Source organism: Molothrus aeneus, chromosome 9 (genome assembly GCF_037042795.1).
Source record: "Molothrus aeneus isolate 106 chromosome 9, BPBGC_Maene_1.0, whole genome shotgun sequence".
Lineage (NCBI taxonomy): Eukaryota > Metazoa > Chordata > Aves > Passeriformes > Icteridae > Molothrus > Molothrus aeneus.
Window position 1 is genome coordinate 9,881,780 of NC_089654.1, and position 16,891 is coordinate 9,898,670.

Sequence of the window (16,891 nt, forward strand, 5' to 3'; positions counted from 1 at the left end):
ATTTTAAAGCCAATCACAAACTGAATGTCTGCTGTGACAGCCCAGCAAATTGTGGAAAAGGTCAGCCTGGCTCAACTCTGGCCAATCTCAGGGCCCAAAATAGGTGTTAGGTCAGTGCTGGGTTCCGTTTCTTCTCTGATCTCTAAAGCTGTGGGTAGGAACTGTCTCCTGTTGTGTTTGACAAGGCACAAATCAAGTGCCCCTGCCCTGGAGTCCTGCTGCATGTGGCCTGGGGCAAGAGAGTCCTGATTATCAGGAAGCAGCAGCTGCGTGTCCTCGCCCCAACAACCAGTCTCAAATCAGTGGAGATCGATTTTCAAGCCAGTGCCATCCTAAGGAAGGTTCTGGTGTCTCTGTGCTGCCGAGGAGCATCTCCGTGTGCTCGAACTGCAGCTCTACAGGGTGGGTAGGGGTGAGCTGGGGGAGGGAGTGATGTCATCATGGTTCCATGTAACCACTCACTCTCTCCTGCCTTCAACTTGCTGGATTGTGATAGAATAGTGTCAGGTGATCAATAACGCACATGTAGTTAGCTGTTCTTGTTATGCTACTACTACCCTGGAGTATGACAAACTTTTAGTAGTTTGACAGGTTCTGTCTGTCCCTGCCTCGTGTAGGATCTAGAATAAAATGAATGAACTAACTGCTCCTGGCCTTCCTGATGATTTCTCAGGTCTGCCTGGGGCTCCTGTGTCCTTCTGTTGGGTTAAATAGTGGATGTGACACTTGGGGACATGGTTTAGTCATAAACATGGCAGTGCTAGATTAACAGTTGGACTCTATGAACTTCTAGGTCTTTTCCAGCCTAAATGATTCTGTGATTCTAAGCAGCAATGACGACTAGTGTTGTGAGAGGCAGCTGGAGGTGAAGCAGAAATTGGCCCTGCCATGTCTTGCACACAAAGTAGCGTCACATAGGTGACTCAGAGTACTAACTGGCTTAACCCTTTACAGCAGCTCTGCAAACCAGTGGTACAGGGTGACTGGCTGCAGAAGGAGGGCCCAGGACCCTCCTGACTATGGTTACTGCAAGGCTGAAGTCTACATTTCTTCTGCATCGTGGTTCATGGCAAGGCAGGTGGCCATTGCTGCGGTGAGGCACAGTCATGCCTGTTCAATAGGTAACACTGCAGGGATGAACAGCTATTGGATCTCTCTGCACAGTGCCTTTGCAGGCAGGGATGGAGCTGGACTCTGACCTGCCAGGAGAGCAGGCAGGCACCAGGGGACCTTTGAGCTCTGCCATCTGCTTGTTTCATGATCCTTCAACTCAGCCCTTTGTGCCCAACCTGAAGAAATTAAGGTAGCATGGGGTGGAGCTGAGTTGCTCTCTGCCATCACCTTGCTTTGGAATGCAACAAGCAGACATGACATGGCACACCCCATGTTCAGGGCAGGGTGGGGGAGTTGGGGCTGTGTGCTTTTGGGTGTAATGGCCTCACTCCTTCTGCCAGGATGCCTCTGCCACCTGGGATAAAGCTGTTCTAGGCAGAGAAGCCTGTCCTCCTCCCCAACAGTGCTTGGAGCATCTCCACCTGCTGCAGGCCTGCCCAGGGCAGGAATATAACAGCCAGAAGCTGGCTCTCCCATACCAGAATTCCCACCAACCTCTTTTCCCTATCCAGGCTGGAGATGTAGCCCTGTGCCCTGATGCCACAGGACTCCCTCTCTGCTTGTCGGAATGCAGGCAAGGACAGAGATGTTGGAGGCCGGGAGAGAGCAGATACTGAAGTGGGTGTAACAGAGTCACATCTTGGCAAAGGGGGCCGGGAACTGGAGACAGGAGCGCCTGCGGCCCGAGAGTGATGAAGAAGCGCTGGGGCGTGCCCGGGGCACGGGCGGAGCGGCGCCTGCCTGGCGTGGAGGCGGCAGCTGGGAAGTGAGCGCTGCCTGAGGCGGGGCGGCCCGGAGGGAGGCGGGCACGGCTGCCTCGCCGGAGGCGCCCCGGTCCGGCGGACACTCCGGGGCGGGCACGGTCGGGACAGCCCGGGGCGCAGCGCAGCGGCGCGGAGCCGGTGCCCGGAGCGCGATGAAGGCGGGCGGGGAGGCGCCGCACCAGGTGCTGGGCCGGCTGCGGTTCCTACTGCAGTGCAGCGAGTGCTTCCGCCGCGCCCGGGCGCTGCCCGCCGCGCTCTGCTACGTGCCGCGGGAGGTGCAGTACAAGATCTGCAAGGACCCCTCGGCCCCCGCGGCCGCCGCCGCCCGCAGCCTGCTCAGCGTGTGGGACAGCCCGGGGCTGGCGCGGGGCGGCAAGCGGGCGGCGCGGGCCACGATCGAGGTGCGGAAGGGCGGCTGCCTGCGCGCCACCGGCGAGGAGTACTGCAACAGCGCCGGGCTCTGGGTCAAGCTCAGCAAGGTAACGCGGGGGCGGCACCGGGAACCACCCGGGCATGCCGGGTCCCGACGGCGGTGACAGGACGGGATGTGCCTTCAGGAGCAGCTGGAGGAGCACACGGGCACCCGTGGCTTGGCGGAGGGCTGGGTCCTGGCGCAGAGGTTCGGAGAGGGAGGAGATAAATTAGTCCCGGTTGACTCCGTGGAGAGGATCCAGTGTCAGCACCAAACGCTGGGGGTTGATTACAGACCTGCTGTCAGGTATGGCCCCGGGCAAGAACTGGGCTCTGGGCGCTGGAAACGCGTGTGACCGGTCCTCACAGAGGACATGCAAACCAACCATCTCAAATCCCTTGGGCACGCCCAGCACAGCCCACTCACTCAGCGCAGGTGGGACCCGTCCCCGCCGAGCAGCGGCGGGCAGGTGGGTGCTCCCTCGTAGATTAATCCTGTTTGCTTGTGGCAGCGCCTGCACAGAATAAAGATGATACCAGGGGCATTCTGAGTCACTTGAATTTGGGCTGAGCCCAAATGACACAGGGGTTGTGCAGCGATCAGAGAGCTCAAATTTTATTTTCCTGATGGAAGGTCATGTGCAGGGCGGGATTCCCCTGCTCTGTCCCAGCCTGTACTCGGGCAGGGACACTCACCCTTCCCGCAGCTGTTCCTGGGTGCCACCCCCAGTGCCCCACTACTGCTGACTACACTTCAGGCTAAGGCAGTAATGGACACACTGAGCACTGACACATCTTTTCCATTGTGTGACTCCTCTGCCTCTGCTGCTCCAGCTGGGAACAAGTGGTGGACCTGACGTACTCCATACGCCTTGGAGAGATGCCCAGGCTCATAGAGCAGGATGAGGCTGCCGTGCAGAAGTTTCGGTATGAATGCATCTCCTTGAGCAAGACTGCAGCATCCTGAGGGGCTGCTGGCCAGGGCCTGGACATGCCTGCAGGGCCAAGACTGGCTTCAGGGTCTGGAGGCGGGAGGATGAGTGCCACGAGATGCCTTTTACATTGGTACCTCAGCACTGCTCAAGCAAAGATGGCCTTTGCTCCACAGACCATTGGAGTGACTGTGTACTGCTATTGCACTGGGTTGGAGTGGCCATTAATACCTGGTGTGCTGATGATGAGATAGAGCCATGCCATCTGTCTGCTGCAGCACAGTGGCCTGGCACCATGTCAGTTTGGTGGCCATGAGACACTGCAGCCAGTCTCAGCTGGGGCTGGGTCTCCTGCACACTGCTGGTGGGCAGGTTTGGGGTGCAGCCTGGTCTCCTCATCCTGTTAACACAGAGACTCCCTGCAGGTCCGTGCCCCCAGGCTGGACCTATGAGCACGACATGGAGCTGGGGCGCTTCCTGTATGACCACAGTGAGAAGAAGCTGCAGAGTGTGGACTGCATCAAGGAACACATCAACAGCATTGAGGTCTCCTCACACGCGGTGCGTAGTGGGGCTCCTCTGCAGCCTCAAATCAGCACAAGACACGTGAGCATCAGCACAGATGTGGGGTGGAGTGGCCAGCTGTGGCTGTCCCCTCTGCGAGGGGCCGGGCATGGTGGGGGGGTTTTGCTGCTCTAGCAAAGCTGTTGGGAGTTGGGTGTTGGGGTCAAAACCCCATTGTGTCTCTGGGGCACTGGGGGTCCACAGCCATGCCCAGTTTGCTGTGTCAGGGAGCCACCATCCACCCACAGCCTAGCAAACCAAGGGGCTGGCCTGTTCCTGACCTCCTTTGGACCCACAGAACACATCTAAGAGGAGGCCATGGTGTGTCCAAGGATGCTCATCTCCCTCCCTCTGCTCACTTGCAGGAGGATTGTGCTGCAGCCCATCTGACAGACAACCTGACATACACCTTCTGGGAGAGCTGCGGGCCCCCGGGGCAGCACTGGGTGCGGCTCAACATGAAGAAAGGCGCCATTGTCAAGTGAGACCTCGGGGTGTCCCTCCATGCCAACAGCTGGGCCAGGGAAGGGCAGGGTGTAGGGCAAAGCACCATCTTCCTCTTCAACCCAGCTTTCCCCCTGCTGCACCTGGGGGCGTGGGGTTGAGGTGGGGGACAGCTGCTGCCAAAGGCACCCCAGGAAGACACAGCCTTGCCCCAGGCCTGGGGCAACTGTGGGGGCACCTCTGGGCTCAGGCAGCTTATGAGGGGAGGACAATGCTGTTTCTTGCTCTTCTTACCCCCAGGAGGCTATGGCTGATGCTGGATGGGCAGTCCAACTCCCATGTACCCAGGCGAGTGGCTGTGTATGGGGGAACACTAAGCAGGCTGCAGCACCTGAGAACAGTCCTAATTAACGAGTGAGTAATGAGTGAGGATCAGCCTGTGCCTGACTTGTGCCACACTCCTGAGCTGTCTCTGCATCCTGAGCAGATATTAAGGGTGGGGCTGGGGTTGGTTCTGAGTGACTTGCCAGTGACAGTGGCTCTCTGAGGGTTGGAACTCTCTGGGTGCAGGCTACATCTGCTCCAACAAGTGTAGTGGTCCCTTGCTTCCATGTGCCAGTCAAGTGCCTTAATCTCCTCTCTTGCTCCTCACCCATGCTGCAGCAGCTGGTCTGCAGTGTGCTTCCTTCTGCCTGGTGACTTTGATGGTCTTTCTGCCTCTTCCTCCTCCCTTCTGGAACACGTGCCACTGCTGCCACCTTCCTGAGCATCTCTGCCATGCTGTAGCCAAGAAGTCCCGGGGTGCTTCACCCCTCTATCTTCACCCAGGCCCTGAACACCCTTCTCAAGGCAGCCAGGGGCTTACACAGGAGCACAAAGGTCTCCATTGCCTTCCCCCCTAAACATGCCTGTTTGATGTTTTCTGGCTGAGCAGTGAAATCTGTCTCTGAAGAAGCACCCATGAGACTGCAGAGGTGTCCTTTGCAGCAGCAGGAGCCAGCTCTGAATCTGCATCTGAATGCTTGCAGTGTTTTTTTCCCCATGGGCTCACAGGACTTTGATGGGACCTTGACAAGGCGTTGAAAATACACTTAGTAAATTGCTCATTTACACAAATCCCTGTTTCTTTCAAAACTGCACCACCTTTGCATGACCAACTCTGCTTGAAGGATGGTTCTGCCCTTGTGAGATGTGCTGGGACCCCCAAGAACAGTGACATGCTCTCAGCCATCTTGTCTTTCTGTACTGCTTTGAATTTGTGCTCTTTTCTGGCTTTTTGGATGCGGCTTCCACCTTCTCCAGAACGTCTCTGTGCCTCTGACAGCCTCTTCTCTGCTTGGGCACCTCCTGCCACAGCCCTGGTGAGGTGGGGGGGCTTTTGCATGGGTAGAAGCACATCCTTGGCTGGGGAGCCAGAGTGGCCTGTGCCTTGCTGGCCACCTCACCGTTGTCTGTGCCTCATGGCTCTGCCATCTCCCTCCATGCTGTGTGCAGGAACAGCTACCAGAGCGTCTGCATCCTCCGCGACATGAAAACCCACATGCCCGTGCTGGAGATCCGCTTCCTAGAGTGCCGGGGTGAGCCTGTGCACCCAGACTGTGCCTGCCAGCCCAGCCTGGCCCTAAACCCACAGCTAGTCCTGACCCTGCGGCTCTTCCTACCACACTTGCTGCTTTTTGGGATCCACTGGCGGGGAGGTTGAGGAATGAGCTTCATATGAGATGCTGCAGGTGCTGGGGGCACCTCGCCTCTTGCTGCAGCATCCGAGCCATGCTGGCTGCAGCACACGCAGCATCGCTGCTCTTTCTCGGCAGCCCGAGGGTACAATGTCCGTCTGCAGGGGATTAAGATCGTGTCCTTCTGGGAGTGGGACCTGATCCTGAACGCTGGCATGTTCCAGCCAGCCCGGCTGGTTCGCTACCCTCTCCTGGAAGGGGTGGATGCCGATGTGCTGTACCGGAGAGCTGTGCTCATCCAGAGGTACGGCACAGGGATGCCACAATTCCTACAGTGATCTCAGCCCCAAAAGGCATCGTGCCTTCACCTGCAGGGCAGCCCCAGGCTGGGGTCAGCACTGGCCCCACAGAGACCCTCTGCAGAGATTCAGCTGCAGTGCAGCAGCATGGGCTGGGCTGCTCTTGTTTGCAGCATTTTTTTTGGGGAAATGAAATAAAGTGCTTGGACAGAGGGTGGGTGCTCCTCTGGTGTCTTATGACTTTCAATGGGCTGGAGGGGACCCATGTGCAGGGAGCACAGTGCCCAGGGGTTGTGGTGAAATGCCACTCTCCTGCAGCCTCACACTGCTTCTCTCCTGTCTCCAAGGTTTGTCCAGCTCCTGGAAAGTGTCCTGTGTTACCTGATCCCCCTCTCCGAGGACAGCATCGGCACCTTCAATGCACTCAGGGTGAGCATGTGCCAGGCTTCCCTGGGATGGTGCCAGTAGGGGCATCTCCTCACAAGTTCAGGTTTTCTGGGGGCTGTTGTGTTTCCTCCTTATCCAGTGGGGACAGACCAGCTCAGGGCTGAGAGCTGCCATGTTTGGCATTGCCTCAGGGATGGAGGAGCATCCCCTGTGACACCAGGGCTGACTTGAGGAGTGGAAAAGACAGTAGGATCAGACCTCTAACCATCCCTGCTTGTCCCTTGCTAGAGCATGAAGCCATTCCTGCTGCTGTCCAAGCAGAGTGAAGCCCTCATTGCCCACTGTCTGCAGTCTTCGGAGAGCTCTGCTCCTGACAGCCTGCCAAAGCTCTACATCAACCGGCTCCTGGCCCGGGAGCACCGTGCCAACCCCGCGCTGGACCCCAGCTGCAGGAACGCTGTCTTCACCCAGGTATGGCACCACTGTGCCCTGTGCCAGGTACCTGTCACTTCAGCAGGTATCTTGCCCCCATCTCATCCCCTTTCTGCTCTACTACTCTCCAGCTGTATGAAGGCCTCAGCTCTTCCAAGAACAATCAGCCCCTGGACTACAGGTAGGTCTTCAGTGTCATATTTGTGGGGTGTCACTTCCCCAGAGCAGGATGCAAGGGGATTCCAGGTGCTGCTGGAATGTGCTCCGCTGGAACGGAGGAGGGATGTGCATGGGGCTGTTGCTTCCCCACAGGTGGCCCCTGACCTACAGCCAGTGGTGGGAGTGCGATTTCGTCACTGAGGGCATCATTGACAGCGGTGAGAGCTCTCCCCTGGTATCTCACGTGTTGGGGTGCAGCTCAGTGGGTGCCTACGCTGTCCCAGCTGCTTTGGGAGCGGCAGCCCCCTGCTCTGCAAACATGAGATCATTCCTGTATCTCCCCTACCCCACCAGTGCTGCTGCTGCTGCCCCAGGGAGGGGAGCAGCTTGGCCAGATACTGTGGCTCAGTGTCTGGCCCTGGTGTGTCAGGCACTGACCATCTTCTGCCCCCCCCGCAGGTGGTGGCTTTCGGGACAGCCTGACAGATGTGTCAGAGGAACTGTGTCCCAGCTCCAGCGATGTCCCGGTGCCCCTGCCGTTCTTTGTGCGCACCTCCAATCAGGTTTGGCATCCCACAGTCTGCCTGTCCAGGCCAGGGGAGTGAGTCAGCAGAGCCTGGGGTGCTAGCCCTACCTTAATGCTTGCAGGGCTATTGGCTGGGGGAGCTGTGCTTGTACCTGGGTGGTGGAGATCTCCTGGAGGGATATAAAGGGCAGGAGAGGCAGGTGGAGGGGTGAATGTGGAGGAGGCTGCAGGAGAGACCGTGCTGGGCTTGTCACATCTCTGTGTCCTAAGAGTCTCTCGCACAGGCTAACAGCAGCAGTGACACCAGGGACAGGTATGTCCCCAACCCCTCCTGCAAGGACTTCCCCAAGTATGAGTGGATCGGGCAGCTGATGGGAGCAGCCCTGAGGAGCAAGGAGTTTCTGGTGAGCACAGCAGAGCCTTCCTGGCCAGTGAGGGGGCTTGGCAGGGGCCCCCCTGTCTTGGGCAGAGGGGCTGCCCATGAGTGAAGAAGAGACAGGAGGAGAATGCTTGTGTCCACTCATTTTGGCAGATCCTGTCTTTGCCAGCGCTGGTGTGGAAGCAGCTGGCAGGGGAGGAGGTCAGCTGGAGCAAGGACTTTGCCACTGTGGACTCAGAGCTGGTGAGCAGGGCCGGGTGCTGGTAAGGCAGCGCTGTGATCTCTCATGGCTGCTGTGGCTCCACTGTAGTGGCTATTGCTCATCTGGATTGCAGGTGAAGCTGCTGGAGGTGCTGGAGAGGGTGGACAAGGAAGGCTTTGAGTTCATGTTTGGCAGAGACTTGACCTACACGACAGTGCTGAGTGACCAGCGCATGGTGGAGCTGATCCCCAACGGCAGCAACACCGCTGTGCGCTACGAGGACCGCAGGGAGTTCATCCGCCTGGTGCAAAAGGCTCGGCTGGAGGAGAGCAAGGAGCAGGTGACACTGTCCCCCAGGGCTGACAGGGGACTCTACTCCTGTGGCAAGATGTCCTGGTACTTGTGGGACTGCCAGCTCCAGCTGGGTGGTTTCTTTGTGCATCCCATGCCCAGGATGTCTGTGTACCCTGGGGTACACAGACATCCTGGGGTCCTGTGGCTGCTGTCCCTATCCTTCTGGGGTCCTGTGGCTGCTGTCCCCAGAGCCCTAGGTGGCTGCCTGGGGCTCAGACCCACTGTGGTGACATGGAGCCCGTCCTGTGTCCCCACAGATTGCAGCCATACGTGCTGGGCTGCTCCGTGTGGTGCCCCAGCCTGTGCTGGACCTGCTCACCTGGCAGCAGATGGAGAAGAGGATCTGTGGGGACCCGGAGATCACAGTGGCTGAGCTGCAGAAGTTCAGTAAGTCACAGGGCCAGCCCAGAGCTGCTCCCTGCCCTCCACAAGGGCAGGGGATCCCCTTGATAATGCTTGTCCTGCACATGCATCCTGGTCATGGGATGTCTGAGAGCCTGGGGTAGGATTAGGTAGAGGGTCCCTGGATGCTTCAGGTTTAGCAGCAAAACCTACTCTGGTCCATCTGGTCCTTAGCTGCTACAGGCAGAGTTGAGTGGCCACTCTGCAAACTAGGACCTTATTTCTCCACCCACCATGACACGAGGTGCTGGTCCCATTCAGGGGTGCCAGGGGCTCTCATAGGCTCACCGAGAAGCAGAGGGTCTCCTCCTATCGTTTGCTTTGCTGGGAGTTTCTAATTAAGCCATTGCACATTCTTTGTTGCAGTCAAGTTTGAGGACTTCCCCCCTGATGATACCCGCATCAAGTATTTCTTGGAGGCACTCAACAACTTCACCAGTGGTGAGTGACCCCAAGCCTTTACCCGCTCTTCATGTGCAGTAGGATGGGGTAGGGTAGGGGGTACCCCCTGCCCTGCGCCCCAGGGGTGCTCACCAGGTGCTTCCCTGGGAAACGGCTGGGGTCATCCCAGCCGGCCCTTTCCGGGATTCCGAGAGGATCCCTTAGCTTTGCCCCATGCTCCTGGGGTGATTCTGCAAGGCAGATCTTGCTGGGACAGCCCTGTCCCTGACACCTGAGCTCTTGTCCTTCCCCTCAGAGGATCTCAGCCATTTCCTCAAGTTTGCCACCGGCCGGAGCCGCCTCCCAGTTCAGATCAATGTCTATCCGGAAAGGTCGAAGTGAGTCCGTCCTGCCTGGGGTCCCTGTGCCATGCTGGGGTCCCCACATCATGTCAGGTTGCTGTGCTGGGTTCTGACTCTCCTTTCTCCCAAGCTTGGATGCATGGGACGTGATGCCACAGTCCTCCACATGCTCCTGCAGCTTCTTCTTGCCCAACTATTCCACGTGAGTTGAGCTGGGGAATAGGGATGCTCCCCATTCCCTGGAGCTGGTGTTGGGGTTCCCATCAAGACTCCCCAGGCCTTCCCCTGGGGGATGTCCAGGCAGGCATGGGGAGGGAAGCCTGAAGTCTTCTGTGGCCATCATGGCTGTGACCTGGCATTCCCCCTGCCAGGGCCAAGATCTGCGAGGAGCTGCTGCGCTACGCCATATACAACTGCATGTCCATCGACACCGACAAGAACCCCGCGGATGAATGAGACCCCCCCGTGCCCATGCCATGGGAGCCTCAGGGACACTGGATTCAATAAAACTGCAGGGCCAGATCCTGCTGTCCTGCCCCCATTTGTGTCTGTGCTTCTCTAGGTCTGGGACTGCAGCTGGAAGGGTCAGCATGGCGCTGGATGCTGGGTGCTGCCCGCACAGGCTCCTGCGGGGTGGAGAGCGTGGGGGCAGGGAGCGGTGTAAGTCCTGTCCCTTGTCTGGACATGGTGAGGGGAGCACAGCTGCAAACTGACCCCCAGTGTCCCCAGTACATCCCACAGGGAGCCCCCGGTGTCCCCAGTACACCCCACAGGGAGCCCCCGGTGTCCCCCCAGTGTCCCCCATTACCCCCCACAGTTCTCTCCGCGGCCGCCTGGGGGCGCTGTTCCGCCGAGCGCCCCCCGCCGCTGGGCAGGGATCCATGACTCGGCGCTCGGCAGCGCGGGATCCCTTCGCTCAGTGTTCCTCTCGCCGTCCTGGCTGGGTGGAGGCCGCCCGCAGCCCACCGGCGTGGTGGATCGATTCTATCGGCGCTCGCCCGCGATCGACGCTCTCGGCTGTCCGCGCGCAGGCGCAGCGCGGCCGCGCCGCCATTGCTGCGCTGTCAGTGCCGGGAGCGGTCGCGGGGAGCGGAGCCGTGACCCGGCCTCGTCCCGCCTGTGCCGGTGAGGCCCTGCCTCTCTGTGTCACTCCGCCACACGATGGAGTTCCAGGCCGTGGTGATGGCGGCCGGAGGCGGCTCCCGCATGACGGACCTGACCTCCAGCATCCCGAAGCCGCTGCTCCCGGTGGGAAACCGGCCCCTGCTCTGGTACCCGCTGAACCTGCTGGAGCGCGCCGGCTTCGAAGGTGAGGCCCGGCGGGCTCTGGGCGTGCTGGGGACTGCGGACTGCCCCTGGTCACCACGGGCTGTCCCCGCTCACCGCCGCCGCTCCCGTCCGTTCTCATGCCGTGTCACAGGTGCCCTGTTGGACGGGGCAGGTGCTGTAGCACATGTCCCCTCTGTGCTGGAGCTGTGCTGTTGGCCCGTGTCACATCCCTTCGTGCCCTCTCGGCTGCGCTCCCTGTGCCTGCATCCCTTTCTCACCGAGGGCCGCGGTTGTCCGAAAGGAGGTTGTAGAGAGGGGTGTGTTGGTCTTTTCTCCCAGGTGACAAGTGGCAGGACGAGAGGAAATGGTCTTAAGTTGCACCAGGGGAGGTTTAGATTGGATATTACGAAAATGTTTTTCACTGAAGGGGTGTTAAGGCATTGGAAGAGATTGCCCAGAGAAGTGGTGGTGTCACCATCTCTGAAAGTGTTCAAAAACCATGAGTATATGACACTTGAGGACGTGGTTTAGTGGTGAACGTGGTGGTGGTGCTGGTTGGTTGGACTTGATGATCTTCAAGATCTTTTCCAACATTGCAGCGATTCTGTGATTTGAGGCCTTTCCCAGCTCTGATGTCATTCCCTGGGTCACTAACCTTGAGTCTCCCGTGTTCCTTTCTCAGAGTCATTAATGGCAGCAGTGTGAGAAGTGCCATCTCCCTGGTGGTTTGTTGTTTCAGACTGGCCCAGGGCCAGGCTTGCTGGCTCTGTCCGAGGCACTCAGTCCGTGTGGCCACAGCAGGGTGGGGACAATGGCACACTCGTGGTGCTCACCTGTGGGCTTTGTTTCACCCTGGGACTAAAGTGCTATTTAGTACCTGGTGAGCTTCTTCAGTATCTTCTGAAGTTAAGCTTTGTTCACCTTTTGAGTGCTGGACCAAATCTTTCTGTGGCATCCCCCCCAGCTTCTTCTAAAGCTTCTTCCTGACACCTTTCAAGTGTCCAGGTTTTTTATGTTTGTGTTTGTCTTTTGTGTTTCTTCTTCTCTGTTTTGTCTCTGTGATTATCCTGTACTTCATCCTGAGTCTGTGGTTTTCTTCCTGACTGTTTCTATATTCTGTGGAGATGTAAAGATCAACTCATGATTATCCATGTTAGCTTCTTACTATTTCAGTGGGAAGGAGCAAAACTAAGAGCAGACTTTGTCTTTATTCTGTTTAATTAGAAAATCCTAAAGAATTTCTGTTCTTTGGATTTGTTTTTTGTTTGTTGAAATCTGCATTCTGAATGTCTCCCTTCTTTCCCTGTTCTCCTGTCTCTTTTTTTTTTTTTTCCAATACTTTTATCCTGCAATGGAAATTTAGATAGCTAAAATCTTCTGTATAATCAGCATTGTGCTTTGTGGGGCTGTTTATTCAGAAATAACCATTTCCACTTGATGCTCTTGTCCACTAGCACTAGGTGCTGCCCCTCTACACAGCCCTGGTGAGGCACATCTAGAGTGCTGTGTCCAGTCCTGGGCTCCTCAGGACAGGAGGGACATGAAGCTTCTGGAGCAGGTCCAGTGGAGGGCAACAAAGATGATGAAGGGACTGGAGCATCTCCCTTATTAGGAAATGCTATGGGAGCTGGGCCTGTTCAGCCTCAAGACAACTGAGAAGGAACCTCATCAATGTCTCTCATTCTCTGAAGGGAGGTGTCAGAGGATGGACCAGGCTCTGCTCAGTGGTGCCAAGCAATGGTACAAGAGGAAACAGGCAGAAACTGATGCACAGGAAGTTCCCCCCTGAACATGGGGAAAAACTTCTTTAATGTGCAGGTGACTGAGCACTGGGACAGGCTGTCCAGAGAGGGTGTGTGACCTCCCTCACTGGGGATATCCCAGAGCCATCTGGACACAATCCTGTGCAATGTGATTTGAGAGGACCCTCCTTGAGCAGGGAGGTTGGCTCAGATGACCCAGTGTGGTCCCTTCCATCCTGAGCCCTGCTGTGACTCTGTGACAGTGCTGCAGTCAGATCTTTCTCCTTTCTCACATGTAGTGCTTCAGCTTACCTGTCTCCAGTGAAAATGTGGACATGCAGGGTTGTATTCAGTAAATGCATTCAGCTTCAGTAAAGAAACTGCCACCTTCCTTCTCCTTCTGTGCTTCACACCTGTGACCAAGCTGTACACCCCTGTATTAAATGATCCAGTGGCATGAGTTCTCTCCCTTAAGGATTAGTTCCTCATACTTGCTATGTAAGTAAGTAGGTGTTCCATGGGTGACTCACTGTGTCTCATTTGCCCTAATTGTAAGTGCTTCATCCCTCCTAATATTTAGGAGGCCTTTGCCCAGCTCAGCAGGTTTATGCTGAACTGTGTGAGCTTACAACTTGCACCAGTTCCCCCTTTATCAGTTAATTCTTTGCCTAATTCAAGGAGTGCTTTCAGTCCTTTTCTCTAGATTCTTCAGCCTCTTTTGAATTCACACTGGCATCCAGTATGGGGGTGAAAGAGCAGCCATGTCTCTGGCACTAAAATGCCACACAAGTCCCATGTTTACAGTTCCTTTCTCTTTTTTTTTAATAGATTCAAGATGAGTTGAGTTTTGATTGATGCAGATTTATTCCTGTGTTTTCATCTTGCCTATTCTATTATTATCATTCTTATTTATTATTTCCCATATTTCTCTGTTAAAATTCCATATGGAATACAATGTTATATTGTTGAGGTGTTTTGAGGGGATATTTTAACTGGAAAATTTGATTGCTGCTTTTCCTTCCCGTTCTTAAGACTGGGGGAAACGGTTTCTTGTCATCGTGTTTCCTCAGTCTTTTCTTTGCAGAGCTTCTGTTCTCACATTCTTCGTTTTGGAAAATATGCTTTCATGCCAGTGTTGATTTCCTTCAAATATGCATTTATCCTTTTTCTTTTGTAGATGGAATGAATTTGTTGCTCATATATTACCCCACTTTCTTGCCAAGCTGATGCTGAGAAATAGTTTAACCATTGTATTGTAATAGTGTGGTTGGTGTTGTCCACAGAGGATTACAGGATCGGAGCAGCAAAAGACAAAGCTCTAAAGTGTTGGTGACATGAACACGGGGTCTCATTGGTCTGTTTGAGGACATATGGTTTGAGGTTGCTGGTTAATGATACAAGAAGTGTCTCTTCTATCTTGCTAGCTCATGCCACACATGCATGTGTCCCTTTCAGTAACAACCTCCACCCAGCAAAGCAGGGGAGATTGTTTTCCCATTCATTGGAGTTTAATTCTTTTCTTGAAAAGTTACTGTTGCCAAAAGAGCTTGACTGGATGGAGAACCCAGTTATGTTACTCAAGCCTTTTGACAGTTCCATGAGCCTTTCTAAATAAAAAAGTGGGTGTATCCTATTTGTGATAAATATTATTTAGATTTTTTTTCTGCTTCATCTCATCTCACTCTCCTTTGTCCTAGAGGTCATTGTGATTACAAGGAAGGAAATCCAGAAGATGCTAAACCTGGACACAAAAATGAAGCTTGATTTTGTGTGCATCAGTGACAACATGGACATGGGTACAGCAGATTCACTGAGGCATATTCACCAGAAAATTAAGGTATTACTGTCTTTTATTGAACTTAACTGGAAGTTATTTGTTTATAATTTTTTGTTGTTGTTGTTGTGTTGTAAGGAGTATCCTGTGTAGTGATACTGTGCATAACTGAATTTCCTGGTCTTCAAAAGAGCTGAATTTTGTAAAGGTCACCTCACAAGGGAACGCACACAAAGACTCTGAATGACTGGAATTGAGAGCTGGGAAGGCTGGAGCCTGTTCAGGCTGGGCTTTGGCTGCTTCTTGGTCACTGTTAGCTTTCTGGCAAGGAATTAAAAGGTTGTATTTGTTTCTATGATTTTTGATACAGAGTATGATAGTTGTTGTCTGTCTACCTAGTGCTTGGGGGAGTAGCTCTGCACAAATGTTCTTTGCTGTCTAAGGCAGTGCAGTGGTGCTCCAGAGAGTTTGTGTTCACTGCTGGTCATGACACAGGCGTGCCTGCACTCTTGGGTCAGTGACTTGTGCTGGGCTTCAGTTTTCTGCTTTTCCTCTGCTTTTGTTCCCTTGGTCTTACAGTAAGCTCTTCAGTAAACAGTGCCCAGATGTGATAAAGGGCTGCTGTTCGAATAGAACCAGCAGTTTATAGAATTTTAATTTCCAGCTGCATAATTAAAACACTCCCACGTAAGGCAGAAACGCTGCTCGGAGCTCTTGCTGTGATCTGGGACAGAATTTTGTTTTTGTTGTTGTCGTAGATTTAATCATGGGATTTGTTCCCTGTCTGTTTAGGCCATCTTAGCCAAATTGCCTGTTTAAATAAATGTTGCAACAGAACATCAATGAGTGCTTAAGTCCTGAGGTTTCTTTTTGAAGCTCTTTTTGAACCTAATAAAGTGCAGTGTTACAGGCTATATACTCCCAAGAGAAAGACTTCATTTGAGACAAGATGAAACTTCATGGCAAATACGGATGTGTAGATGGCACAAGGAGACAGATCTGGCAAGGGATTAATGTACAGACTAGTATTTAAAGGGTGAAGAGAATGCATAACAAAGAAAATCAAAATTAACAAAAACAGTTTAACTGAACTGAATGTTTCTGTCATGTGCAGAACCACATTTTGTCATAACTCAGTTTGGCAGTATTTTTTAAATACATGTGTGCAATGAGGAAGTATCTGCACTGCAAATTGGAACCCTGACGTTACAGTTTTATTGTCTGATCAATATTGGGGTTTCTGTCTTTTGGTAATCCAGCCAGGTCTGCTATGGGGCCCTGGGAAGCAACAAGTAGAGTGTCTGTGAGTTAGAAAATAGTGTGTCTTCACAGGCGGCAGTGTTGATCCTCTGTTTATTTTCCAGAAAAGAGGCTTAGAGAAGATGTGAGGTAGTCCTGAAATCCACACAAGTTTTCCTAAGTCAGATGCTATGTATGAGTGGCAGCAGCTGCTTCTGCCCTTTTTATTCCATGTCTGCTTGCCTGGGCACAGAGGACAGTGGTCTCTTATTTGAAAGAAGCCTATACTAAGTTCTTGAGCAGATTGCTGTACTGTGTATTTTGGAGTCATTCCTGTAGTAAATGCATACCACTAGTGCACCTCTTACAGGGTATGCCCTCTCCTGTGTGATAGAGGTGAGAGAACTCCACAGTAGAGGTAGCTGAAAAGCTGCTGTATGTTGGCTGTGTTTGCGGTGCAGTGGGAGAGTGATCTCGTTGAAGAATGAGTTTCCCTGGTGAAAACAACTGCTTCTTGTGGCCATAGTTTGCTGGCAGGCTTTTTGCAGCCCATGCCAAAAGTCTGATGAGAAGTTTAAACTGGTTGCTGAAACTTAGTTGTCACAAATTGAGTTAATTGCCCACAGACAGAAGAGCAAGTATGCTCAGTGAAAGCGAGGTAACATGGCACAGCATAGACAACTTGCTTGTGTGCAGTGCAAGTGACAGGGAGTAGAGCCAAGATTATAAATGCACAGTAAGAAATACGGCTAAGGGTAGCAGAACTGCTGATCACAAATTCTGAGATGTGCATAAAACACTCTAAAGCATAACATTTCATGACTTGCTGCCTTGTCTAGCATTGACTGAAGGAGTCTCACTGCTGCTTGCTGTGCCTGCAGTTTTGGGCCTTTTTGTTGTGTTGCTCCTTGGGTAATGAGGCTTGATACTTTAAAGATTAGATGTCAAGATTGGACTTAGAGAATTGCATTCAGAAGTAGCAGGAGAGCACGTACATGCAAAACCTGTAAGGGCTAAGGAAGTGTAGTTTCCATTGTTTTCTCTCTTTATGGTGCTGGTGTTTTTTGGTGGCAGGTAAGA

At 53.9% G+C, this 16,891-nt stretch overlaps 2 protein-coding genes across 3 annotated transcripts in view; both read left to right on the plus strand.

The window, feature by feature from the left end:
* Positions 1-2,010: 2,010 nt before the first annotated feature.
* Positions 2,011-10,328, plus strand: LOC136560288 (E3 ubiquitin-protein ligase HECTD3-like). The gene is made up of 21 exons (XM_066556032.1): positions 2,011-2,356; positions 2,435-2,595; positions 3,123-3,215; positions 3,646-3,781; positions 4,150-4,265; positions 4,529-4,642; positions 5,723-5,805; positions 6,043-6,208; positions 6,551-6,632; positions 6,879-7,061; positions 7,154-7,203; positions 7,335-7,399; positions 7,641-7,744; positions 7,992-8,111; positions 8,240-8,329; positions 8,422-8,628; positions 8,900-9,029; positions 9,411-9,485; positions 9,742-9,823; positions 9,918-9,989; positions 10,159-10,328. The coding sequence occupies exons 1-21, from the start codon at positions 2,030-2,032 to the stop codon at positions 10,241-10,243; spliced, it is 2,541 nt and encodes an 846-aa protein (XP_066412129.1). The 5' UTR covers positions 2,011-2,029; the 3' UTR covers positions 10,244-10,328.
* Positions 10,329-10,838: 510 nt separating this feature from the next.
* EIF2B3 (eukaryotic translation initiation factor 2B subunit gamma) overlaps positions 10,839-16,891 on the plus strand; it is a 96,999-nt gene continuing 90,946 nt past the window's right edge. For both annotated transcript variants that reach the window (XM_066556033.1, XM_066556034.1), the window contains exons 1-2: positions 10,839-11,096; positions 14,496-14,635. In XM_066556033.1, the coding sequence (XP_066412130.1) occupies positions 10,949-11,096; positions 14,496-14,635 (288 nt within the window). In that variant the 5' untranslated portion in view covers positions 10,839-10,948. The remainder of the gene's footprint in view (positions 11,097-14,495; positions 14,636-16,891) is intronic.

What these genes read in the sequence shown, in the direction of transcription:
- LOC136560288 (XM_066556032.1), top strand. Translation starts at nt 2,030, where the DNA reads ATGAAGGCGGGCGGGGAGGCGCCGCACCAGGTGCTGGGCCGGCTGCGG. An exon ending in TCTGGGTCAAGCTCAGCAAG is followed by an intron (nt 2,357 to 2,434) that starts GTAACGCGGGGG and finishes ATGTGCCTTCAG; the next exon opens with GAGCAGCTGGAGGAGCACAC. An exon ending in TTGAGGTCTCCTCACACGCG is followed by an intron (nt 3,782 to 4,149) that starts GTGCGTAGTGGG and finishes GCTCACTTGCAG; the next exon opens with GAGGATTGTGCTGCAGCCCA.